Source organism: Candoia aspera, chromosome 2 (assembly GCF_035149785.1).
Source record: "Candoia aspera isolate rCanAsp1 chromosome 2, rCanAsp1.hap2, whole genome shotgun sequence".
Lineage (NCBI taxonomy): Eukaryota > Metazoa > Chordata > Lepidosauria > Squamata > Boidae > Candoia > Candoia aspera.
Window position 1 is genome coordinate 146,414,388 of NC_086154.1, and position 27,852 is coordinate 146,442,239.

Sequence of the window (27,852 nt, forward strand, 5' to 3'; positions counted from 1 at the left end):
CTTTTTATTACATAATACACAGCTGCAACACCTAGAAATAAATATTTCAGCAGTTACGTCTTGCCACCATTCAAGTCTTTTCATAAGATGTTTAGGGATCCTTCCTCCTTCCTATCACAATTGCTCCAGATGAAACATATCCCTGGATGTCATTCGAGGAACCAATGCTCCGGCCTGGAAAGCATTTTAAAATATTAGCCTTCTCATCTTCAAAGCCACACGTTTCCAAGCAGAAGAGCATTGTCACCTTTATGCTAGTTACATGATCCTGAATGTACTGCAGCTCATTTTACATCAGCTACATTGAAATGTATTTGTTTTTAACACTTCTGGGTTGAAGGAGGGAAAGTACCGTTTTGCAGAGACAAAGCCCTCTTTCTTGTGGACCATTTAAAGGGCTTTCCTCTAGTCCTTCAGATGGCAGAAATGTAGGTTGGCATATTTTGCACGGCCCTCGGACTCTATTCTGCTTCAGTAACAAAGCCAGTATACAGTTCTTATACTTCTGATGCAAGAATGGAGCTGGTGGCATCTTGTGACTTTGTTTACCTTCCCAACAAACATCACCAGCTGGTGGGAAAAACACTCCCCTAACATGGGATGGGGCTGGGGAGGAAGTGAGTTTTGACAGATGGCTCAAGTGGTGGGTTTAGGCCATTTGCCAAAAAATTGCTTCAGTTTTGTGCAAGTCTTTCACATGGCTATGTTCATCTGATAATTGTGCTCCATTCTGATATGGGTTTAGTGCTATTCTGGAATAGTATCAATTTGGAAGCATTATTCTGGAGCAGCAATAAACCCATGTTTATCAAAAAAAAATCCCTAATATAGAGCAAACAGCCTCAGTTCTGGCTGAGAACAGACTGATTGGGAATCTGGCGCAGGTGCCATTTTTTGCTTGTCCAATGTATAACTGAATGGCTGAGGATCAAGAAGTGGAACTGATGGATACACATAGGATGGGTGGAGGTGCCAAAGAAGCCACTGCATTGAAACTGAATCAAAGGATCCTGGCCAGCTTTTTTGTCCATTTTCAAAGCCTGATCAGCTTCACACCCTCTGTCTAGTTTCACAGCTGGAGGACTTGTGCCAGTCCTGAAGGAGGGGGGTGGAAAAGCAAGAGGCAACCAAGGCTACCTCTTTCTCCTTACCCTTCCCATGTGCATTCACATCTGAGAACTAGCACTCTTTCCAGCAAATGTTAATTTTTTTAAAACCGGGACACCCAAGAAGCACTTCAGAAAGCATCAGTCAGGCATTACATGGGCAGATGCCTCTACAGAATCCAGTTGCTACTGTAGTCCAAACCAAAATGGCTACAGAGGCAAGAGTCACGCCTGCACCAGGATAACGTATTCAATAGGGACTGAGCAGATCCCAGCTCTGGACTGTCTTGTCAATGAGGTATCATAGAGCAAAACTTACATCAGGAGAAAAGGGGAAATGCTACTTTTAACCTGGAACAGTTGAAGGTGAATTTAAACTGCCTCCACCATGGGCTCAAGATAGGGCAAAAGCAATGCTATGAGGACACATCCCATGGTTATGACGTGGATGAGACCAAGGGCTTTTATCGCTTGTAACACTTATGGAGGTTAAGGGATTATGGCCATGTCCTGTTGTCCTAGCTCTTTGTCAATATTGTCTACACCCAAGACAGGGCAGTTGCTGGAAGAACTGAAAGTTAGAGACCAACCAATACCCATGTGGAGTTGAATATGTGGATGTTTGCATATTATGGCTTCTTTGAGACTCATGTTTAGGTGTTTTCATAAGTAGTGCCCAGCCCTAGACCATGAGATGGCAGAAATGGCAGACCTAGAACTTGAGACGGCAGACCTAGAATTTTACCGTATCGTATAAAACAAAACATTTTAATCCATTTTTAAAAAACAAAAACTATATAAGAACCACATCTCTAAGTACTGCCTAACGGGTGTATTTTTATTTTCCACAAACCAGCTATGGTAGACCTCATGCTGATCACCTGTCTCTGAGCATGGCACAAGCCATATCTGCCACTACAGGGAAGTAATGGACAGAGTAGGCCCAAGAAGAAAAATCATTAACCTACATGACAAAAGATGTAATTCTACACATTTTAGAGAGCAAGCTTCCATTTCAGAATATAGCTTGATAACCACTTCTTTAAAAAACTGAAAGGTTAGAAAGAGCAATGGACATGGGGGAAACCATTCTCTCTCCCCCTGCCCCCAATAGGCTATTGAAGCGGCGTGCTAATGCATTCAGTGGCTATATCAGTTGTCCAACACATCTGGGAGATACGAGGTTGGGCAAGGTTGTAGTAGAAAGCAGAGTGCTTTGCCACACATGGGCACAGCAGTCCAGGTCATTTGTACTCTAGTCCCTTACCTGCTCTTTGCTTTCTGGGAATGCACAACCTAGTGCAAAGGGCATCAGAAGATGGCTGGATGGAATCACAGATTACTGCACTACAGTGGAAGTAGATCTGAACAACAGATAAAAATCACCAGGCATCACAAGATAGTTTGAGAGAATTAGGAAGCATGTTACTAAACAAAGGTGGTGAAGTACTGAAAGTATTCATTCCTTGGGAAGAATTGGATTCAAGTTATTTTAAAATAAAACTGAAGGACACTAATTCCAGTTTTAACACAGTATTACAACAATATCCTTGTAAAAGTCCATGGAACTTAGAAAAGCTGTATTTCCTTACTGTCATACAATACCTTTGGTGGGGTTGGGCAGGAAATAGAAACAGCCAGTAACGCTATCAAGGTAGGACTTTGGAGAAGAATCTTAGGGCTTATCAATGGAATAATCAGCCACCCTGATATAGCATCAGTGAAAGGTGAAAGGTCCCCTGTGCAAGCACCAAGTCATGTCTGACCCTTTGGGGGGACGTCGCTTTCACATTTTCTTGGCAGGCTATAGCGGGGTGGTTTGCCATTGCCTTCCCCAGTCATCACCTTCCCCAGCAAGCAAGCTGGTACTCCTTTTACCAACCTCGGAAGGATGGAAGGCTGAATCGACCTGAGCCGGCTACCCGAGAATCCAGCTCGGGATCAAACTCGGGTCGTGGGGAGAGTTTTGGATGCAATACTGCCACCTACCCCTATGCGCCACATGAGGCTCATAGCATCAGTAGGACCAGCTTATCCAATTACCATTCCAAGTATAAGACCATGAAGCATCATGTCAAAAATTACCCAAATTGACCAGTGAAGGCAGTCTTACCTAACCCTTACCTGCCCTTGAACAGCTTGGCTGTTCACCACGAATGTAAACATTTTCACTTCAAACCGCTTCAGGTGTGTAGAGAATGGGACAGAAGTGCTGGGGACATCATGGAATATGGTCTGATGTGAATCTGCCGTATTCTCACAACTAGCATGCAAGATAAAAATAATTCATTTGATATATACCTACACATACACCTATACAGATGCTATACATATAACTCAAATATTTTTTTTGTTTCTCAACAAAGCTGTAGCTATGAGGTCCAGCCTGTGCCAAGCTGGCCTCAAAGACCAGAAAGGACCTCTTAACTAGATAATACCATAGAATTACAATATCAGCGCAACTTCAATCTCAAAGAAAGCCATAATATATGATTGATGAATTACAGTGCTCATGCTAGATAATATAGTATTAAGGCTCTAGAAGATGTACCATCAAGCTCTATCATGGGTTCTGAAGTTATAACAAGAATTGGCCATGTGTCTTGGGGTCTTTAGATGGCTGGATTATTGAACACAGAAGAGCAGCAATTTCTGCGGCCAGTACAAAGTGTTGTGTCTTGTTCTGCCTTGGGTAGTTTTTACAGAAGGTCTTTCATCCCCCAACATAACCCATGCCAGCTGCATTTTCTGTTCAGGCCTTGTCAATGTGCCTTCTGCAGCATCTTCACTTATGGTGCTCAACTTTTCATCTAAGTGGCAAGCAACCCCCAACCCACAGTTAAAATTGGTACCTGTCAACCACTATGTCCCATTGTGGGAAACTGTTCCTGTCGGATGATGCAGTGGCCCAGCAGTCCTCCAGGAACAACTCCAGCTGTGGGTCTTGACTGTGGAGAAGCTCTGCCTGGAAGTAGAGAGGCTCTTGAAGGTAGTGACTTATTGGATACTCGGTGTCGTGGTAGAAGTCCCTGTAGGACTGGTCTACAGAAAAGTGAGATGGGCAAAGGAAAGGTTTATTAGGAGCCTAGTATCCTAAACTAATTTATTAAATTTATAGGAATCAGTCTTCATTCACTGGTACAGCATCACCAGTCTAAACTAAGAATATGTATCTCCCACTCCCATTGTGTATTAGCACAATGCAAGAGGTACACTTAAATTTTAATCCCAGATCAGACAACTGGAGTAGAGGCAAAGGCATCTCTAGAGTCAGAGCTGATTCTTTCATTAGTAAGAAAACCAGGATCTGAATGTTTTTATCTTTGATTAAAGTAGAGATTTTGTGATAGGACTGAAAGAAGCTCCTCTTCCACACGTCATACTGATCCAGCTATGCCAATAAGATCAAAGGTAATTGCTTATTGTTAACCCAAAATACAGCCAAGAGGTGTTCTTGGCTCCTGCCACATGCTTGGATTGGGAGGAGGAACAGACAAATGAGACAATAAAACTGAATCGTATTCTGCTGGATGATCTGGCATGCTCCCTCAACTGGCCAACATGATATGCAAAGTTAATTAAAGTTAGTTATTCAAGTCTAAACAGCCCAAGTTTCAGGACTCAAACTCACAACTCCCTAACAATATAAAAACTCCCAGTGAGGCCAAGGTAGCAATGCAGGTTGACTAGTGCTCACATAGAGGAAGTTGAAAGACTCATCAAAAATGAATCCTACATAAAGCTAGAAATCCTGTAGGCCCTGGTTTATTACAAAGCTTATAATACTTAAAAATATCTTTGATGAGATCTTTCATTCTTTTTAAAGTTGGATTTTTAAAAGGTAAATACAAATGCTTGTTTAAAAGTACAAATAACTGTTGCCTTTAGTTGCTTTCTTCCTTCCCATCCAAAAGGAACACCTCTAAGACAATCCCTGTGCAAAGCACATGCCTTCAAATTAGTGCTAAATCCAAGACAGAAACTGTTTCTCATGCTGGTGGCTGATACAACAAAATAGAGCATTATAATTTCATTGACTACAGTCTTAAATATGTTATAGGTGACCCCTCTGCTTTGAGATTACCTCTGGCCAGTTTGAGGGCAAGTTCCAGCTGCCCAGTCCCAGGCAGGATGCTTGGTGATGGTGCTTGTGCAGGGCTATACTGGAGCAGCAGTGTATTACCAACGAAGTACTGGCAAGCACATTTCAACCTTGAAAAGATGAGAATTTGCCAGCAAAAGGAGTCTTGTTTTATTCACCCAGCTCACAAATTGCTCTAAAATATAGCTTCTCCCTTTTCACACCTTCTGGGGGAAGTTGATGCACATAGGAATTTCAGAGGAGCTTTAGCTGGCTATGTTGGAGACCCATGTCTGCAGAGTCTCCCCAGATGGGCCCAAATCACCCGATACTCTTGTACCATTTTTTCACTGCTTGATGTTTTAGAGTAGTATTCAGTGTGGTGTCAAAGCCATTCTTCCTCAAGCATGGTTGGCTAAGGATACCTCCTAATGCAATGCTTTAATTCAAACTCTCCCAACCTAGGAATTCTACAAGCTGCCATTCCAGCATGTTTGGAAGCCACCCGGGGAAGGGACAAGTTGGCCTCACCTTTGTCCCCAAGCTCTCAAGTCACAAGTACTCACTGATAAACAGGTGTTGCTTGGCCTGGGAGGAAGTACAAGACCTCATTTTCATAAGTCATGATGGTGTTTTCAAACTGTAAAGAAGATGGAATGAAACATTCCAAAGCTTGGCCAGTCTTAGAAATTGGATCCTGCCCTTCCTCCAAGTTACTCAAAGGCCTATGTTCCTCCCCTGCATCACCGCATAAATCATGTGAAGCAGGAAAGATCCAGTACCGTAGTAGAAAATATACAGTTTTCCTCCCGTTGTCACTTATACCCAAAGCTGCTCATTAAGAGCACACAACCACTGGTGCTTGTCCTACTGGGTGGGCGTAAAGTTGTTTTCCCCATCCTGGCCTCCCCATTGGGAATGATTGGGAATTCTGAGAGCAATCATCCCAACACAGCCAGAGGGTAAACAGGCTGGGAGAAGGTCAGTGGATGCACCCTATTCTACTTTAGAGCATTCTTTCCAGACCATCCTGGAGAGGGGGAAGAAAATCCCAGTAATCTCTCACCTTGCGAGTTGTGCCACAAGAGGTTACACTAAAGAGGAAGACTGCTCCTGCCTTTGTCACAGAAGCTGGCCTGCAGCGCTTGTCTCTCAGCACTAAAGTGGAGGTCTCCAAGTCTGGCATGCCAAGCAACATCCGAGCGGAGACTACAACTGTGCCATTAGGCTGGCAGTCTGCAAGAGATAGACAGGTCATTCCAGACAGTTCAGGGGATAAGGATTTCTTCCTTGCTAACCCCAGTATCCCAACTCTGTCACCTCTTGCCTCGAACAGGGCCCATCACTGATGGCACCATAGACGGCATGCCTCCAGACAATCAGCTCTCCATGCTGATCACAGTCTTGCATGGTCAGCTACAAGCAAGCATTGCAGCTGACATTCCATGTTAACCAGCACTACTGGGCACCCATCCACTCCAGTACCTTCATACTAGCCTTCCATCCCCCCCAAAATAGGATTTTGTCATAGTTGCAAGCAATTGGATTGCTGAAGACAACAGTTTCACCACCTCCCTCAGTAGTGGGCACCATTTTTACCATTCACTCCCTCCCTCACTTACATATTAATCTCCTACCCTTCATACAGGAGAATACTGTAATGCCTTTTTTAAAAAGCAGCAAAAGACTGAAAAGTGTGATAAGGCTATACAGTTGAAGAGGAGGGAAGCAGAGCTACCGAAAATCACCTGCCCTATAATTCCCCCAGAGCCCACATCAAAGTCACACCTCATTAGAAGGGGGGGAAAAAAGGAAATTACAACAGTAGTAAGAATGGAGTGCATTGCAGCCAGCTATGGAGGCTGCATTAACTTATCGATCCTTTTCCTGAAAAAGATGAAGATGACATGGAAACACTGGAAGATTGCAGAAGAGGACCATGACTATGTCCCCATCTACACTTCCTCAGGGCACAATCATTCAACAGCAGCAATTCCCCCCTAGCCCCCAGGACATTGCCTTCATTCCATTCCTAGTCCATGGGTGAGAAAACCTTGTGCTTAGCTCTGTATCAGCATTAAATTAATACTTTCCCTTTATTCCCCCATGGTCCTCACTGTCACCTGTGATCTGTTTTATATGTACTGTTTTCTTTTTATTTGTAAGAGTTGTCAAGGTGTTGGGTGGCGGAAGGAAGGAAGGAAGGAAGGGTTTTGCCACCCATTGGAAGGAAGCTGGGTGACTGCAGAGACTTAAAACAGAGGACGGACACAGGTTACTAACGAGGACAGCCAAATTCAAGCCAGGACTTTCCTGTAGACTTAAGGATAAGTGGAGAGCACTAACTCAGCATTGGGGAAAGATTGTGTGTTGTGTTGATGCTAATGAAATATCAATAAACAAGATACAGCGATTCCAAAAGCAATCCTCAGCTGCAAGCAGCCTTAATTTTTAAGCTGGCAGAAAGCCAAAATGCCTTCTCTACACTGTACAACACCTTCTTTATGCTATGTGAAGTTCTGTACAATACAGTTTTCCTACAGTGTACGGGAGAGAAAGGAGCCAAGAATCTGCGAGAAAATATTTAAGTGCCCCCAACCCAAATATAAACTACAGTTTTCTTGCTGGGAGAAAGGGAAGAAATCATTGGATATATTTAGGAGTACTGTACAAAATAAAATGAGCAATATGCTACTAAGTATGTGAGTAAATCAGATTGAAAGTGACATCTTCAAGTCTAGACTACTTCCCAAAAGGACTTAACATACCAACTTCCTGAGGGATATCAGGATCAACATCCCTCAAACATTTAGCCAGCCCAGGAATGACATTTACCAATTAGATCTTTTGGAGAGAAGCTGCAGGAAATGGTAAATTCAATCATTTCAGTTTGACTGAGATGGTCCTTAAATTGCAACTGGAAGGTGGCCACAATCCCAAAGGAGTTTATTTCCTAGGGCACAAAAAAGAGCAGATTAGTCTCATGAAGGCTTGCTTTATTAGTCAAAGTTGATGAGCCTCAGTCTTTCTGAAGAAATAGGGGAATAGAAATTAAGCCCTTGAAACATGCTTGAGAGTCTAATCTACTCTGTTGACCAGCTGGACGATATGCTGGTCTATACAGCAAGCTTACTCAACAGCATGATCGGTATACTTGTGGGGAGCATGAGTTTGATTGTGACAGTTTGAGTGATGAAAATGGCAGGTGAGTGGAGGCACCCTAAGATTCTAAGCCATCAACTGAGAACATCACAACCTTGCTGGGGTTAAGCCAGAGACCTATCTAGGAGCCAGTCAACTGAACCCATGAACCACAAATGGGACATGAGAATGACTGCCTTCTTCTACTGATATTCCTTACAGCTGGTATTTAGGCCTTAGATCAGAGATACTTAATCTGAGGCCCCAGGGCATCTTGTGCTACCCCTGGTACCCTTGTTAGCAAATTGGCTTTCAAGTGACAGAAGGGTGAAATGATTAAGCCTTATACCATCAAGTACAATTTAACATTAGACTTCCATATTTTATTTAGGTTTTCTCCCGGCTCCATTTTGCCATTCAGAGATCAAATGCAGCTCTTGGTCCTATCAACTTGTCTGCCTTTGCCTGAGGTGGCTCCCAGGAAGACTCTTTTTCCCATTCATTATACAGAAATCAAGGGCCTCTTTTGGAGTAGTGTGAAGATTACAATAACACATCTAGACCATGGCGGAAGATAGGAATGATGTATAGCCTAGATCCTGTTGCTGAAAGCAAGGGGGTTCTGATACTGACTTCTAATAAACAAGCACGTTGCAAACTCACAGAAGTAGAGGAAGCTGATTGCAGGCCTTTTTCCAGGGAAGCAGGAATTAACAGTAACAAATTGCTTCTCCCACCCAAGGTATAAGTGGTGCTCTGCACCCCCAAAACAAGCCTCTTGAATATGGTAAAGAATCCCCCTCTTTCCTGCCATTTAGTAGTTCCCTGGACTTTTTCCCTGGACAGGTAGGATGAGGGAGAAGAGGAAGTGAGTGGGCAGCATCAATTGTAAGGAAGTCACCACCAATTTCCAAGGCTCAGCTCCCACAGCGTCATGCTGCTAGTGATGGGGCAACAGCTCATTCAGGAACAGCAGAGGAGAAGATAGTAGCAGCCACAGCAGCAGGTGGGTGGTCTCTCACTTGCCCACTCCTCCAGCTTATTCTGTGCTGGTCTTCCACTATGGTTCATGCCGTATGAAATCCAGATGATGGCAGTGCAGAGACACAGAAAACTAACTATTTGCTGCCTTCTAGTGCCATCCAGATGTTTGCCACCTAGATTGTTGAAGTTGAACAAGAAGTGGGCAAGGGGGAGTTCAATGCATACCTGTGCCTGCAGGCCCCAGGGTGGCTTTTTTCTCACTCCATCCCCAAAGGCACCACTTTCCACACTTCAATAGAGGGCTGCCCAGCACAAGCTTTGTCATACCTCAAGGAACACATGAGTGGCGAGCCTTGGAACCCTCAGGGCCAGGTGAGTTCTGTTCTCCTGCAACCCATAGCCAAGGGTCTGTGTGGTCTCCTGGGTTAAGGGGGTGTTCCCCACAAAGGGTAACCAATTCTGGTCCACGTTGCCACGCTTCACCACTAAATAGAGGGCTTCATCATCACAGAACCCTTCTGCATAGGGCAGCACTGCAGAGAAGAGGAAACAAGACCAGTGCCTGTCCATTCACTTTCCCATCCACTGCACCAATCAATGAGCATTTGCCATTAACGAGTCTCACAGCTTAGTTGCACAGAATGGCATGAGTAACTACTTGATAATTATACAAGTGACTAGCTATGTCATGGTGCCACTGTTTAACTGCCTCATTAAAGAGCATTAAGATATCAATGGAAGACTATAATTGTTTCTAACAACTTTACAGTAACATCTTCTGGACCAATAGCCTATTTTCTCCGTTGCAATGGAAATGTCTACTATCCCAGGATCTATAACCAGCTTCTACCCATTTTGCTTCCGGTATCCTTAATGGAAAAAGGCAGGAAATATTAGCTCCAATCAACTCACCTGCATCCTTCACCAAGGCAAACAGAGGAACTGGGACTTCAAAGGTTTCTGCCTGAGGAATCACACGGAATTGCAATACAGGGTGGATGGAATAATTTCGGAAGTGATCTGGCACATACTGGGAAAAGTTAATGGGGAGGTATTAGTTTCTACATTATCACTAACAGTGAAACCACTAAAGAGAGCTGGGCATGGTATTGTGTTCATGCAGTCTGTATAGATGGATGAAATTTATGGATTACAAAATGTGTCTTTACCATGCAGTCTTTTTTAAAAAAAATTCTAGGTTAAAACCTACATACTAGCTAACGATTTACACAGATAAATGGGTTGCATACAGACGGTTGAAAACTGTTTAGAGCAGCCTTATCCAGCCAAGCAACCTCCAGATATGTGGACTTTAGCTCTTACGATTTCCCAGCCAGCATGGCCATCGCTAAGAACTCTGGGAGCTGAAGTCCACATATTTGGAGAACACCAAGATCCTTGACTCCATCTTGGAAAACTGACATTACAAAACTTGTTTACACATGTAGTACATTGAAACACTGACATACCCCTACCCCAGACAGCCTACAGCTTGAATCTTAGCAACCTCTTTTATACAACTTGATAAAAGATGCCCATGCATTCTAAGCCTGCCTCACCGATTGTTTCTCTGCAAACATAGTTATCTAACACCTGCTCTTACACAGCCTTTGACCAACATGTTCCATTTTGTGCTGGGGAGGGAAGAGAAAGAGATCCAAACTGCCTAAAATTCTCTTGAAAACTAAGGAAGGATAATCTATCCTCAGGTTAGAAATTCCCAGGAATTCTCAAGAATGGATGGTCCAAGGATCTATTGGTGCTCAACACAGAGGTGATCTCCCTCCAGCACAGAAGGGGGAAGTCTGAAGTAGTACATGTGTGCTAATTATAAGCATGCCCAAGAAAACACAGCATCTGGAAAAATAAAATGTTCCAAACCACTCCACATTATAATTCCGTTTTGGTTGAATGATTGTATTGGGGTTAAAAGGAGCATCAGCAGTTTTGTTGTCAATGCTCTGCTGCTGCTGATGGAAAGACATTCCAACCCAACAAGGCCTAAACTGATACCTGTTCTTACCTCCTTCTCAACTCCAGGAGCATCAAATGGGATCTGCACAAGGTAATCTTTGCTGCCATTAGGGTGTTTGATTTCAAGGATCTTACAGCTCCATTTCTCAGCTTCAGGCAAAGGCAAGAGCCCTGAATGACCCACTGTCACACCAACCAGGTCTACATCTGGCAAGAAGGATCCAACTGTTGCATTGAAGAGCTGGAGATTTATCTTTGTATCTGCAGGGGAAAGAAAGGCATTTGAAGGAGAAGGCTGGTTTAAGCTCGAAGCTCTCACCTTTTCCCTTAGCTGCTCTGTTAACAAGCCTCTGGCTCAAAGATTTGAATAGCCAACAAGATGCCCATGGCCACCAGTGTACCCAGAGATACCCCATGAGGCCCATCAGACTTCCTACCCTATTTAACATGGATGGCATTTAACAAGTTTTAAATAAATTAATCAGTTGGAAGGTTGGCATGATGCAAAGCATCATCAGCCAGTGTGTTTTCCATCACTAGTGGACAGGAATTAGGATTAGGGTCCACTGGAAAGATCTTCAAGGGGTTTCTGAGTGTCCATTGTCCAGGGGCAACAAAGCAATTTTCTCTTTTGTTACTGTTGACATTTTTTTTAAAAAAGCTAGGGTAATAGGAATGAGTTAGTGTAGATCAGGAATGAACAATCCACAGACCATCACCCAATCCCCATGTTCTGGCTCCCAGAGCAACCCTTACTGCCCAAAGTGGTGCATTTTTTGTCTTTCTTTGCCACTCACCCACCACCCTTGCAAAAAGTTGCAGATAGATACACTAAGCCTCAGTGAAGCTGACTTTAGATTTTTCCTCTCTATACAACATCATGCATTCCTCTCTGTGTGTATATATATACACACATAACACACTAAGAATGGTGCAGCCAGGATTGTAGGGGGACCTGGACAAGAGGTCCTGTATCCCACCATTGCCTCTAAAAGCAAACCTGTTGCTCTCTGTCCTTGAGAAGTACAAAGCCACTTATTCGTTGTCTTCTGACCCACAGCTTACAAATTAATAAAAAGACCTTTGTTTTCTAAGCCCCTTTCGTTCCCCTACCCCTTGCTATTGAGGGATATGACGACAGCATTTGCCACAACTTGTTTTTTTTAATGTCTAACTGAGCTCCAACACTTTAGGAAATGAAGACAGTGGGTGTGGTTGCCTAAAGCTGTGCTCTGCAGTAATATAACATCTCCTTCAAGCAACTCTCGATGACTTCATAGACACACCCATGCAGTTTTCTTGGCAACATCACTGAAGTTGTTTGCCAATGCCTTCTTCAGGGATATTTTTACAACAGCTTTTATATTCCCTGGACTTCTCCTCTCTTAGCTTGCTGGTAAACTAAGGAGAGTTCAGGGGAAACAGGGGGCATATAGACAACAAGTCCTCCTTAAATAACCATCTAAACCATAGATCATTGTTCTAGTAAAACCTTTTTTAAAAGTCAAATAGATCCTGCATATCTCAAGCGTGCCCACATTTCTAGGGAGCTTACCCAGCCACCAGTGGGGAATGGAGAACATTCTATCACTAAAAGCCTTTATGCAATGTTATCTTTGTAGAATCAGAGGCATCTTTCTACCGTCCTGTACTAATTCTTATAAAGAAGACTCACGGTCTGTAATCCTGATGGGTGGAAGCTGCAGAGGTGTGCTGATCTTCTTCAGTATAAGATGCTTTGTAATACCTCTCTTATCATCTTCCCACAAATGCTCCACAAAGGTGTTGATTCTGTAGGTGATCATCAATCTTCCATCAACCACGTGACTCTGGAAGATAAGATCAGCTAGCAATCATTGCTTAAGAGGCCCTATACCAACACAAGTCATGTTGTGTTAAAATGGGCAGCACTCTTATAATTCAGTTTGATCTTTTTCTTGATGCTGCCATCAGTTTGTATAGCAGTACCACCAAGACATTTCATGCAGCATACAATTCAGAAGCAGAAGTTAAACTGTGGTCAACCATTTGTTTTTCTTCTCTCCACCCCAAAGAACGAATCTTGATAGATTAGGAATGTGAAAATGTGGCCCTCCAAATGGTGTCAGACTGCAGCCCCCATCATCTCTTACTATTGGCTAAGTTGTCTAGGATTGATGGGAGTAGGAATTCAACATCTGGGCACCTTGTCCTTCTTTATGCTAGACTAGGGTTGAGAAGCTTGTGACCTTAAGAAACTGATAAGGCCCTCAAATATTTTTCACAGCCTCTAGACCCTCTCCAGCTAAAAAAAAGAGGTCCCTTTCCCCATTATTGTGGGACAGGAAACAGATGAGAACTATATTGTATTACAATGGGCTTAACACAATAAAAATGAAGAGAAAATTTAACAACTCACACCAAAGCACCTGACTCATCAGCATGTACAACACCCACTTTGTAACCTCCTACATCAGCTTGCAATACCCAAAAGGTTTCCAGTGCCTACCTTGTAGTTACCACCCGGCGCACCAATGGGTATCTTTACTATAACGGCTTCCGCGTTACTGGCCAGCATGTAACCTCGGCTCTTTATATCCTGTGCTGGCAGTTTGTATAGGTCAACACCCATCTCTATTCGCAATTCTTTGATTGTACCAACTCCAACTAGAAGAGGAGAGACACTCTTTGGGATAGTCCAAGTGATTGTTTCCTTTGTATAGGTTACACCATCTAGGGAGTAACAAGGTAGGAGAAGAGGAAAAGATATTACAGGTCAAAGCTTAAAGCGATGAGAAGGGAAACCCAAGCCTTGAGAGGTTTAGGCATCAGGGATCCATAGCCTGGAGATCATATATATATTTGAAAAATAAATTACCCTATTTACCCACCTATAGGGCAGGCCACAGCAGTATCCACCATCAGGAGCATCCAACGCTGCTTGTAGTAGGTACTGGATCTCACAGAAGAAAAAGGGACCCCACTGATCTGAATCGTGAATGTGCGAATCACATATGATGAAATTACATTTTTTTTAAAAAGAGCAAGTATCCCTGGATTATAGATGGATAGATGGGTAGGGGATCAGGGGTGTCACTAGGTTCATTAGATTGAAGGCACCAATCCCATGTGCCCATCCATACTAATACTAATGGAGAAGGATGGAAATGAAGGGTTCACCTATCCCCATAAGCTATGGTGGTTTTAGCTGAATGCATGGATTCTTGTCACTGCCTTCTGCCCTGCATCTTCATATGTTCTGAAAATTAAAGTGAGCTCACTTCCACTTTCTGAGCTTGCGATGCATTGTAGGGAGCTCTCAACACAATCCTGGTGTCTGTCGTGTTGATCCCATAACCGGCAGCTTGAGCTTCTTCAACCAACATGGACTTCTTCCCAGAGTCCATGTGAAAGACTATTTGCCAAATAGAGGGAGCTCCAGTTTTGGCCTAGAATGAGGGGGAGGAAAGCAAGAGAAGGAAATATTTTAGACTTACTGTATATAATTCTCTGCATGGAAATTATGCTATTCATGCTCTTTCTTCATCACGGAGAAGACACAGAAATACCTCTGGGAAAGCAGATGCCCAGTCTTCAGGCTGATCTTGAAGAACATCATTTGAGATTGGTGGAACATTCCTTCTCACAGAGACCTTGAGGAGAAACAAGAGACAGTATGGTTGGGAGATACTTCAAGGCATTTGGGAGGTTTGAGAGCATAAACCTCCATTGTTCCAGCCCGCTTCCAGTTGTTAAAAGAATTCTGCCTGGATGTTTTTGCAGACATTAAGGTATCAACCCTATCAATAACTACAGCCTGTTCCTTGCTTTCATGCTGGCCAAGAAGTGTCATGCTTTGATCTGCAGCGTTACCATCTTGGGGCCCCTCTATCCTGGCTTGATCTGTGATGGAAAACACAGCATAGTGCAGCCATACACTAAGCGGATGCCGCTTTCCTTAATCAGGAGGGTCAAGAATGGTTAATAAATATTCTATTGCCCAGGTTAAAGTAGTTGAATACCTTCTGCTTCCACAGCCTGACTTCTGCTGCTCATGTGAAGCAGGAGCACCAAACATCCATTCAGCTAGGAGGATTAGAGTTTAGAAGTGGATTAATCTAGCTCACCAGCCACACTGGCAGTTCACCACAGCTTCCTGCAGTCAGAAGTGTGTGTGTGTATTGTCAGAAACTTAGCAGGTCATATAAAGCAAATGTGTTACACTAAATTGGGAAAGCCCTGAGTTGGCATGGAGGCTTGCTTTAGTGCAGTCTGGCTAGTTGCCACAGTGATACCATGCAATTGGCAAATGAGCACTCAGGTTTGCAAGAGGTCACCTTCCTCATGTTTGGAATCCTGAGCCCAGGAGACAATTTATCTCTTTGGGATGCTGGTCCATGCTTCCTGGCTTTGCAGGAGAAGAGGCAAGACACATTAAATTGTAAGCAGGAGGTGATGGGCAGCCTTATCCTATGTCCATGCTACCATTTAAGTATTGTTGCTTCTCCTGATCAAAGAGACCAACCTGTGCTAAAGTACGCAGGCTGTCCTGACTTCAGCTGTGTTTTCCATCATGGATCAGTAGAAAATTGAGGGATAGAGAGATTGTTGTCCCTAACTACTTCTCACTGTTTAAATTCTCGGAGGCATCTGATTGGCAACAATAATAACTGATGGGCCCTTGGGTATGATATAATATGGCTGTTTATATGGTTTACTTCAGTTATTCAGTTCCAGTCCTACCCTCCAGGTACATTGAAGGATATCTGAAAGCAGAACCAGCCTTACTGTTTAAAAAAGGAAGAGGAGGAGGAGAACTCCTTCACACAGAAAATGCTGGGCCCAGCCCTGCATTATCCCTCCCCGGTCCCCAGATTGGATTGACCCTTCCTCTGAAGTTAGGCAATTGGTTCTTTCTGAAGGAGGAGGTGGTCTTCCGGCACAGCCCTCAAAACCAGACTCAGCTGTCAGTCCAGTTGGATCCAATGGCTGGCATGATCACACAACGGGTTAATGTTTACTTAATAGACTATCCCCATAACAAAAACATTCCATGGCCTCACATTCACATGACAGGAATCCAGCCACTGCCTTAGCTGATCACACATTGAACTACTGATCAATCTCAGCCTAGCAAGCAGGTCAAATCCAGCCACTACAGGGGAAAGCTGGGTGTGCCTGTTTTGTCTCAGGCAGCCAAACAGAGGAGAGCACAGCCCTACTTGTGGGTATTATCAATACTTGTCAAAATGCCTAGAATGAAAGGTAGCAATTGGGCAATAGTTCCATGTCCTCATCCTTCCCGCAGTTGCCTCTCTCCCAAATTGACACAATTCAACATCTACTCTGAGTACAGAATTATACTTGCAGATTGTGGCTTTCTTTGGCAGAGGATTAGGACTTCTTGGGTACAGATTCTGCAGTTGGTCCCCATAAAAGAGAACATACAGTTCCAGCATTAACCTCTTTTGCACATCATTTCCCTACAGGCTTTAACCTGTTCATACTTAAAAAATCTAAAGGAGAATCTAAGCATTCATACAGGTTAAAATACCAACTCCATTCTACTCCCATCATTCCTATGCAATGTACACAGAACCACAGCTATTCAATGCCTTGAATAGTGCAGTTTAGTTGTCACATGTCAGTCCACTGTCATGATGTACTTGAGACCTCCTAGCTGCCACACCAAACTTATAGGAAAATTATACAATCATCACAATCTTGATTATGCAGCACTATCAGTGCTGAAGATTGTTTGGCCTTTCTCCAAACTTACCTCCATATAGTTCGTCTCACAGACAATTTCCCTGGACTGCCATGGGCCGTATGTGCAACTCACGGGGACAATAAGCAAAGCCTCATTGTGCATTTCTGGGTCTGTCGCTGCCTTGATTTGTATGGTTAGAGTGAACTGCTGATCATCCTGAATAAATGGTTGCAGAAAGAAGATAAACCAATAATTAAGGCCAAGGATGTGCATATGGGAACGAAGCCTCCAATTTGTTAAGTTGTGCTGGTTTAACCCCTTAAGGAACAAAGTTGCTAGAATGTACTGAGGCCAGTTCAATGTAGGAAGAGGACATCTTCAGAATGGCTGGAACAGGATTACAATTTCCACATAAATCTTGTGGGCAGGAGTAATAGTGTTGCAGAGCAAATTACAGGCTTCACAGGGACAGGGATCCTGTACAATTCCAAATGATGATGAATCACGATTTCATAGTAAGAACTATGTGTTCCATAGGAAGATGGAAGCATCATACCTTGCTACCCCTAGGCTAGAGAATGTGTGTACAACTTCTGACCTGGGAGCAACATTCTGCCTCTTTTTTTAAGTGTCCCTCAGATTTTTGGTAGGTTCAAATTAAATGTACTGATTTTAACCTAGGTATAGTGAGGAAAATGTTTGAGCACCTTACAGATTGGTTTATGACATTATAAGGACACAGCCATTTTCTTTTGACCACACCTACTTTTTTGCTCTACCCTTATAGGTCCCCTCAACACACTAAAGAACATCTACCTGCAGCCTTGGCCCAAAAGAAGATGGAGAGCCCATGGACAAATGGCCTTGATTCAGACTTAAGATGTCAGTACAGAATCCCAAAGCCTGGTTTACAGCCCTTCCATTATCATGCACCTCTCCTACCTACCACTATCTGAGTATGGCAGCCAATCAGGGAGGCCCGGAACTCAATGTTCCCCCAAGCATCCTGGAAGATGGTATAGCCACATTTCGTAGCCTGGACCTCATCGATCAACCATGCTCTGCCAAACTGATCTAGAAGAACAAATACATTGGTTATTTTGAAACAAGGAAACTGCTTTTCTAAACAGGGACCTCAGCACCCTATTGTTGACAAGTTTGATCTTGCATAAAAGACAGCAGCACAGTCCTTCTTTCTACTTAAGCCAGCTCCAGGTTTGCACATCTTTGGGAAAAGTGACTTCTTCCATTGTGATACAGCGTAAGAGATGGAGAGTTTGAGTAGAGAAAATATGCATCATAACTACAGGGACATGCCACCACTGGCAGGGAACGGGCCCTACTACAGAGATGTCTACAATGCTAAATGGTTGCTAAGATGGATTTTGCCTCAAAAACCACTTGACATCAATAGTCCTAGTGTACCAGGGTTTTTTAATCTGATGGTGGTGGGGAGTTGCAGAGGAATTATACAACTTACAAAAGCTATTATTAAGCACATGCCTTCAGTATGCAAGTGGGAGGACCTAGGTGGGACTTTCAGACAGCCTCCCATCCAGACACTGAACAGACCCAAACCTGTTGATCTCCAGCAAGCTGAATGAGGTGAGGAGGTTAACTTAGGCAGACAAGCTGAAGCTAGCACAAGTTGCCTAGAATCTTAGAGAGTTAACTGCTCAGATAGAAAAGCCATAAAGCTCTTTGGATTCACTTTCTGAAAGGTGTTTCAGAGAATGAACACCTTTCATCTGTTCGCAACACCTTAAGGCAGCTGCCATATGATCCTGGGGAAACTCACAGCTGCTTCAAGGTGCTGCGGACAGATGCTACATTCATGCTCCTGTGGCGCATTTCAAAGCACCCTGTAGAGATTGAATCTGAGGCACTGCACGGCTCTACTAGGTAACATCTATTCAGCCTTGCATCATCAGACAGCAATCCCATATGGAAAGACAAGACCCAGATTAAGTATTTCCTAATAATTCACAATACAAGACAGAAGGATCAAGACTCACCAAGGGCAGCAAAACTGACATACTTGTTCTGGAAATAACTCCGGTTCAACTTGAGTTTTGCGAGGCTACCTAGACATTCCACTTCCACCCGATCTGAATGGCAAAGAGGGGGAATTTTTATTTTATTTATTAATTAGATTTTAATCTTACCTTTCATTTGGGAGCTCAAGGTGGTGTACCTAATGCTCCCTTTGCCTATTTCTCCCAACAACCATCCTGTGTCCTGTTGCTAGCCGACCAGATCTCTAATGTTTTGGCATTCTTGAATCAGCATGGGAACAAAGTTTCCAAAAGCAACTTCTGAGAACATCTGAAATTCCTGACATACTCCAGATGATAACTACAGAAGCCTGCACCAATTTGGTACCCTCCAGACATTCCACTCTCCAATTCCTTTCTTTCCAGCCAGCAAAACCAAAGGCCAAGAAGGTAAGTTGGGGAAGACTGCGATAAAGAACATGAAACCAGCTTACTCTGTGCAGAACCTGTATGAATTATGGAAGTAGCATGGACGATTAACAACTAACAACACTCTCCGTTTTTCCTAAGATTTGGTTCCAAAATTATTATCCAGTCTGTAGCAATAGCCCAAAGTATAACATCTGTTGTTATCTCCAGCTGGGTCAAAAAATCTGATCCTCCTTATTAGCCATTCTAGTTAGGAATGGAAGATAGGACTGGCCAGACATCTAGAAGGTACCAACTTCTTTCCTTGGCAGGGTTTATTTATTTTTATTACCAAATTTTATCACCGCCCATCTCCCTCCCAAGGAGGGACTCTTGGGAAAGAACAAGACACACTCTGCCCATGTGATTAATCAAGGACACATTCTACTACAGTGTTTCTCAACCTTGGGAACTTTAAGATGTGTGGACTTCCAACTTCCAGAATTCCCCAGCCAGCAATCTTCTCTAGGGGCAGTTAAAGCCATGCAAGGATATTTCAAAGCAACCCATTTTGCATTTGCTCAGCCTCCTGGTTACCTGCCAGAGAAACAAACTGGAGCCACGTTCTGGGGGCCAGAACAATGAGAAGAAACAGCCTGAAAGAGAAATCAGAGCAAGGGTCACATTTCATACGGGCAACCCAGCTGCAGGGGGGAATCCTCCTCACCCTCCCCAGGCTGGCTCCGTGTGTTTGACAAGATGCTGGCTAGCTGTGGTAGAAGCTGAGATTTCAGCCTCCAGCCCAACGGAAAGCCAAAACCCACTTCAAGGCCTCCCTAACTGACCCCAGCAGGAAGGGCAGCTACTCATTAGTTTTCATTCAGCTCTAGTCCTCACAGAAGATCCACTGCCAGAATAATTTAACGCTTAAGCTCATTCTTCGTATTAAGCCAAAAACCGTAAGGCGCGGTAGATGGGTTCATGTACAACTTTGACAAAATCAGATAAATCACATCATGGTTCTGTTTGACTGGTGAATCCAGAGAGCATAATAAATGCAGTCTGGGTTTACATCTCACACTATACCATAGTTTATTCATGTGGTGCCACTGGCTGGGTTCACACAGTGCTCTTAACCATGGTTTACAACCCACAATGGGTTGATTCAACCAACACATCAGGCCAAACCAAATAAATCACAGGATGCACTAGGTGAATAAAGCCAAACATGCACACAACTTTGGGTTAGAGGCAGACTCAGTTATAACCAGATTCACATATAATTAACTATATTTTATAAGGCACATTAAGCTACATGGTATGGTTTACAAGGCACAGAAGATTAAGCCAAAATTAAACAAAACAAGCCACACTATGACTTAGTATAAGGTGCTAGGTGGTTTTTAGAATATAGTTATAAAACTAGTAGGATACAGCTGAGGAAAGCTAACCCCCTATTGAGCCAAATACTTGGGTTCACATATCACATAAGATATAAGATATAATTATAATTAGACATTATAATAAATATAATTAGTTATAAGATAATTGATTTGGTTTAGCAAGCTACGAAAACCCGACCAGTTGTTACTTACCCAATAAATCATGGTTAAATAAAATACAGCTTAATATGACTCACAATACTAATTAGTAAATCTATTTTAAGTAACACAAAACCAGATAAAAGTTTTTCAAGTCCAGGCCAACGCTTTCACCAACCCCCTAAGCTCACCTTACTGCAAGATACCAGACCATTCTGCTGGGACATGAGAAGGACAAAACTACCAAGATAAAAGTTCTCCTCTTCTCTGCAACCCCTCAGATTCTGCCCATCAGTACAAAAATAACTTCAGAAGAGAACATCAGGTAGCAGAGCTTGCAGCTGCTTTTTAACCAGCTCAGCACCACGGTCTCCCAGGTGTCCGCAGTTATCTCCAGCCAGTTACCTCTTTTCCTTACTCCTTAATTGTATACATCAAAGAATGATGTTGCTCTTATGGGGGGACTCCTACTGGATTACAAACCTCTGGACTAACACTGGATGGCAGCAATTCGAAACAGCATCCTCTTCCTCTTTGCTGCCCTCTGGTGGATTTTCGGAGTCCTGCAGTCTAGATCTGGGATCACCATCTAAGGCGGAACGGACCTTGGGCTGCAGTCCTAAGCGCGCCTTCCTGGAAGTAAGCATCATCAGACTCCCTGGCATTTACTATCAGGTAAACGTAGGGGGGTTCAAGCGGGGCACAGAGGTATCCTTCCATTAAGGTCCTGCTGTAGTAGCCTTATTACTGCATAGGGCTGACGATGCAAAGGATGGTAGCTCAAAAAATGAGTCCGTTTTAAATTGTTGGGGTTCGCTGTTCCTCCAAGAGATGGCAGACACGAGCTGGCTTGACTTGGCTTTCTTCAGCCTTGACTTGAGCCGAGGAAGCTGTGTTAGTATGTCTCTCCCATATGGTCTAGCGGTTAGGATTCCTGGTTTTCACCCAGGCGGCCCGGGTTCGACTCCCGGTATGGGAAAGCTTTGTTTTAGAATAATAATTGCTTCCCGCCTTCTTATAAAGCAGGAAAATGCTAATTTTAAGTTAGATTACATGAAATATTTTGGTTAGGTGCTGTGCTTGTGCAAATACTGCCCTAGATTAAAAAAAAATCCTTGCCAAAGTGCTATTAATCGGTAAATTCCATTTCCTGCATACACTTTCTATATTTTTACATACCACCCCTTCAGTAAAATGAATTCAAGGGCATTTTACAATATTTAAGAAAGGCAATGTTGCATGAGAAAATATAGTTTAATGCAACTTTTGTAAAATACAGCCATCTTAGAGTAAGATTTGCATTACTTGACACCCTGAAAATTACAATGCAAATTTACAGAAAGTAAGATGGGCATATGCCTTATATAAAGCCCATTTTGGAGGAAGAGGCTTATGGCTTCCAGACCATAGTTGCTGAACTATGCCTCCCAACATCCCTCATTGTTGGCCATTTTAGGGAGAGATACAGCCCACTTCATACATCATTCCCCAACCTGGGAGCATACAGGTGTTTTGATTCACCTCCAGATGTTTTGGTATTTACCTTTCATTTCCAGTGGTGGTTGTTGATGATAATGATGATGATGATGATATGCCTTTGAGTCAGTCTTGACTCCTGGTGACTGCCTGGACTTGGGAAGATTTTTCGGAAGTGGTTTGCCCTTGACTCCTTCCCAGGACTGAGAGAGAGTGACTGGCCCAAAGTCACCAGCTGGCTTTGTGCCTAAGGCTGGACTAGAACTCACGGTCTCCCTGTTTCCAGCCTGATGCCTTACCCCCTACACCACACTCGCTCTCAAAGATCATGGTCAAAGATTATGGGAACTGTAGTCCAAGATATGTAAATATCTTCTTGTGGGAAAGCTGCCTTATGGGAGAGGATATACTTTGCATATGATCGGGGCAGACTTTCTTGATACCTTTCTTTACATATTGAGGAGCTGAGTCCTAATCAGACTGTGGTGTGTTTGTACAATGTTAATTTTCTGAATTTGCCTGACATACTTGGGAAGAGAGAAGAGCGGTATGGATTATGGAGGAATGGCAGCTAAAGAGAAAGGACAATGGCATCTGTCATGTGAGTCTTGCACGGAGTCTTAACTTCATCTGTTTTTTAGCCTGCAATTTTTACTTAGGAACGTGGGCAACCATGGCATTATACATTCCTATCATTTTTCATTTCTTTTATCTCCTGTTGACAGAGCTGTTACTCTCTTAAGTTTTTGCCTTGGCCTTCCAGCAGAAAGATTTTTTTTTTGCCTAGAATGCCATTTAGTTTAAAGAAATTCCCTTGGCATTATTTGCTTTATGACTGCTTGTTATTTCTCTCTCTTTAAAAAAAACTGCTGGCAACCTCTTGAGCCTTTTGCAAGCAAAAATCCTTCGGAGGCCTCTTCCCCCAAAATAGAGATTCACCTCTCGAATATCCTGGTTTTAAAGGCACAGCACCTCTTTCTCAGAAGAAGGAGTGAGGAAAGAAACAGCAGGCAAAGAGAAATGGTTACCCTCTTGAGATATATAAGAAGAAGAATATGGAGAATATAAGATGAAACTAAGAAAAACGGGCAGCAGAGGGATTTCGTTTTCAATGGCTTTTGTACGCACAATTAAGATAAAGATTTAAAGTAGATAACAGGACATTTGGAACTGAGCAACAGAAGACAGAATTTGAAGTTGAATTATGTACAAATGACGAACATATAATTGCTAAAATGTATACACTTTTGCTGAAATTTGAAACAGAGGAAGAACTACTGATAAAATGGGCTAAGAACTTTGGTTATATTGTTGGAAATGTGGGAAAGGATTGGAATTCACACTTTGTTATAATTGAAAAGAGAATTTTTATAAAATGAGGCACCGTTGGTATATGACTCCAGAAAAATTATCTAGAATGTATAATGGTACTTCAGATTTATGTCGGAAATGTGGACAACATTAAGGGTCATTTTATCATGCCTGGTGGACTTGTAAAAAAGCCAGAAAATTTTGGGTTTGATACAAACAATGATACAAAGAATTTTAAAAATTAATATTCAACTGAAACCAGAACTTTTTTTGCTGGGACTAATGGACAATTAGAAAAGAGCCATGGAAGATTATTTTTATATATGATCACCGCTGCAAGACTACTCTATGTGCAAAAACGGAAAGCCTCTGAAATACCCACAACAGAGGAGCGGTTGGTGGAGATGGCGGAACTTGCTGAGATGGCAAAATCAGCTTGTTTGCTTAGAGAAAGATCAATGACTACATTTATTAGTGACTTTATGGACTTTTTGCTGAAAAAAGAAAAGAATGAACTGGTAGATTTATGGGTTTGAAGGTTAGAAAGGGTAGATTATGGAAAGAAGAAAATTATGATGTAACCTTAGAGAGAGAGGGTAAAATATAAATGTACTTATAACTACTGTTAAGAAGATTGGAAGCCACTTCTTTGTTTCTTTTTCTTTTTTCCCCACTTTCTACTTTATTCTTTTTCTCTTCAATTCAAAATTTGTATTGTTTTTATTCTGTTGAAAACTTTAATAAAAATTATTTTTTTTAAAAAAGGAGAAGTTGTGGAACATTCTCTGTGTTGCTGCTTGCGGAAATTGCCAGACCAAATGATAATTTTCAAGAAGCTAAATACAGAAACTTTAACTTAATCCTGCTAGGCAAAAGAAGTCTAAAACAACCCCAGAGGGCTGTTAAATTGCTCAGAGCTAATCTAATCATGTCTCTAAAAGTCTCTTCCAGTTAATCATTTGAAGGCTATAATTCACATCAACCAAGGACTTGGCTGAAAAAAATTCTGGGTGAGTCAGAAGCTTGTATGCTTTTTTTTTTTAAATGAATGAATGTCCATTGGCCTAAATGACTGCCCTGAACATAAGACAGTCTCTGGGATCAGATCAAAAGCCTGGCGAGTCAAACACTTTGATTCCACTTGTGTTTTTCTCATGAGTAACCAGATTCTTCATCTGAAACACAGCATACAACTTCCCTTATTGAGGGTAATATGCCGTCTTTGTGACCACTGCTCTCTGATGGCTTTATTATTATTATTAATGTGGATGTGTCTGATTCCTTTTTAAAACTGCCCAAACGGGCTGCCATCTCTTTTTGAGTGTCATCTGGCTACTTTGCCAGGGTTTCACAAACTGGGTTTGTACAATGCTAAGCCAGGGTCTTTAATTATGGTTTAATGTAAACCACAATTGGCTGGGTTTGCATGATAAACCATGATTTATAAACCACAATGGTTGTGTTCTCCCAAGACAAGACAAACCACAATATGGCATTGCACGCTTATATGAATATCATCAGTTTTGTGCATCTTGCCCATTTGGCCAAAGCCAACTACTGTCTTTCTATGTAGCTGCCCAACCATCTGTTCCTTAATTCTAAGCATGGAATATGAAGCAGAAAGTCTCCAGGTCTACAAAAGTGGACAATGGAAAACACTGAAGATGCTCCAAGCTACTTTTTCCCCAATACAATGTTAATTGGGAATCAGTTCCAAGAAAACACGCACAGCCTTCTACACACTTTTATTTCAATTTCAGAGACTTCCTTCTGTGTAAAGATCCATAAATCTCGGTAGAATGTTTCATCAGTTGGTTTGCAACTCCTGTGACTTTAAGAGCTGCTTTACCTGCAGATTTATCTTGCTGTGAAAAGCAGGGGCTGGCTGGTAAAGGAGCAAGGGTAGGGTGTATTTTTTAATCCCGGTTCATCTGGCAACTCTGCTGTGCTTGGTTAGCCACTGGCTTCACACTTCCCAGGCCTCCAAAGACAATGCCCCTCTCTCTCTAGGGTGGGTGAGATCCTGGGTGTGTGTGTATGCCTCACACACCTGCTGCCCACCTTTTTTCTTCCAACTGTAATGCTTGTTAGGCAACATGATAGGCAAACCCTGGCAGGTGTCCCCTTGAATTAAATTGGTTTAGTTTGATAGGGGACTGCCCAGGTTGCTGTGTGGCAGGGAAATACATTTTGCTGTTGCTTGGGGCAGACAGAGAAGCAAGAAATGTCAAGCAGGGAAAGGAGAGGTGGGAGAATATGTATCTGTGAACAATTTTTTTCTCCTCTGGAGTGGAGGCTCTTTGGAGCCAGAAAACACTACTTCTAGGTTGCGGAGAGAAGTGGGTTTGCTCATCTCTCAAGCTTCTGTTTCAGAAATCACCAAATACAGAAGAGCTATTTTGCCTTACTTTTTTTATTGTTGCAGTTTTAATCATCCAGTCTCCCTGCCCGGTAGCCAAGGTAATGCTGCTGATGAAGTGTGTCAATTAAAATGTATTAAAAATACAAAACACTGAAGTTAAGGGGGAAAATAGAGTACATCAAAACATTGTGCAATATTAAAAGGCTGAGACCACAGGATTTACATCTTGTCAAAAGGAAAAGCCAACTTCATTACTCTCAGGACTCTTAACACTGAAGGGACCTTATCTGGGATATCCACCAATCTAGCTTTTCCAGATGCTGGTGTTTATCACAATGGGACCTCAGATGATGATAATAAATTACAGGTAGGAAGGAAGGCTGAGCGAAGGAAGATAGATGCTTTGGAACTGTGGTGTTGGAGGAAAATTCTGAGAGTGCCTTGGACTGCAAGAAGATCAAACCAGTCCATCCTCCAGGAAATAAAGCCAGACTGCTCACTTGAGGGAATGATGTTGTTGTTGTTTATTCGTTTAGTCGCTTCCGACTCTTCGTGACTTCATGGACCAGCCCACGCCAGAGCTTCCTGTCGGTCATCAACACCCCCAGCTCCCCCAGGGACAAGTCCATCACCTCTAGAATACCAGCCATCCACCTTGCCCTTGGTCGGCCCCTCTTCCTTTTGCCCTCCACTCTCCCTAGCATCAGCATCTTCTCCAGGATGTCCTGTCTTCTCATTATGTGGCCAAAGTATTTCAGTTTTGCCTTTAATATCGTTCCCCCAAGTGAGCAGTCTGGCTTTATTTCCTGGAGGATGGACTGGTTTGATCTTCTTGCAGTCCAAGGCACTCTCAGAATTTTCCTCCAACACCACAGTTCCAAAGCATCTATCTTCCTTCTCTCAGCCTTCCTTATGGTCCAGCTCTCACAGCCATATGTTACTACGGGGAACACCATTGCTTTAACTATGCGGGCCTTTGTTGTCAGTGTGATGTCTCTGCTCTTAACTATTTTATCGAGATTTGTCATTGCTCTTCTCCCAAGGATTAAGCGTCTTCTGATTTCCTGACTGCAGTCAGCATCTGCAGTAATCTTTGCACCTAGGAATACAAAGTCTTTCACTGCTTCTACATTTTCTCCCTCTATTTGCCAGTTATCAATCAAGCTGGTTGCCATAATCTTGGTTTTTTTGAGGTTTAGCTGCAAGCCAGCTTTTGCACTTTCTTCTTTCACCTTCATCATAAGGCTCCTCAGTTCCTCTTCGCTTTCAGCCATCAGAGTGGTATCATCTGCATATCTGAGATTGTTAATGTTTCTTCCAGAGATTTTAACTCCAGCCTTGGATTCCTCAAGCCCAGCATGTCGCATGATGTGTTCTGCATACAAGTTGAATAGGTAGGGTGAGAGTATACAGCCCTGCCGTACTCCTTTCCCAATCTTAAACCAGTCCGTTGTTCCGTGGTCTGTTCTTACTGTTGCTACTTGGTCGTTATACAGATTCTTCAGGAGGCAGACAAGATGACTTGGTATCCCCATACCACTAAGAACTTGCCACAATTTGTTCTGGTCCACACAGTCAAAGGCTTTAGAATAGTCAATAAAACAGAAATAGATGTTTTTCTGAAACTCGCTGGCTTTTTCCATTATCCAGCGGATATTGGCAATTTGGTCCCTAGTTCCTCTGCCTTTTCTAAACCCAGCTTGTACATCTGGCAATTCTCGCTCCATGAATTGCTGAAGTCTACCTTGCAGGATCTTGAGCATTACCTTACTGGCATGTGAAATG

General features: G+C 42.8%; 1 protein-coding gene and 1 non-coding gene across 2 annotated transcripts; one reads left to right on the plus strand and one right to left on the minus strand.

Moving 5' to 3' along the window:
- Nucleotides 1-1,983: 1,983 nt before the first annotated feature.
- On the minus strand, nt 1,984-21,565 carry LOC134490107 (uncharacterized). The gene is made up of 21 exons (XM_063292988.1): nt 21,402-21,565; nt 19,975-20,033; nt 18,991-19,083; nt 17,922-18,049; nt 17,045-17,191; nt 14,835-14,918; nt 14,547-14,714; nt 14,157-14,253; nt 13,775-13,998; nt 12,962-13,115; nt 11,336-11,547; nt 10,225-10,342; nt 9,640-9,845; nt 8,023-8,140; nt 6,254-6,423; nt 5,754-5,827; nt 5,191-5,318; nt 3,959-4,148; nt 3,231-3,369; nt 2,374-2,470; nt 1,984-2,021 (listed from the first exon to the last, which is right to left on the minus strand). The coding sequence occupies exons 1-21, from the start codon at nt 21,563-21,565 to the stop codon at nt 1,984-1,986; spliced, it is 2,808 nt and encodes a 935-aa protein (XP_063149058.1).
- Nucleotides 21,566-21,825: 260 nt separating this feature from the next.
- Nucleotides 21,826-21,897, plus strand: TRNAE-UUC (transfer RNA glutamic acid (anticodon UUC)). The gene has a single exon. It is a non-coding gene; the product is annotated as a tRNA-Glu (tRNA).
- Nucleotides 21,898-27,852: the final 5,955 nt, after the last annotated feature.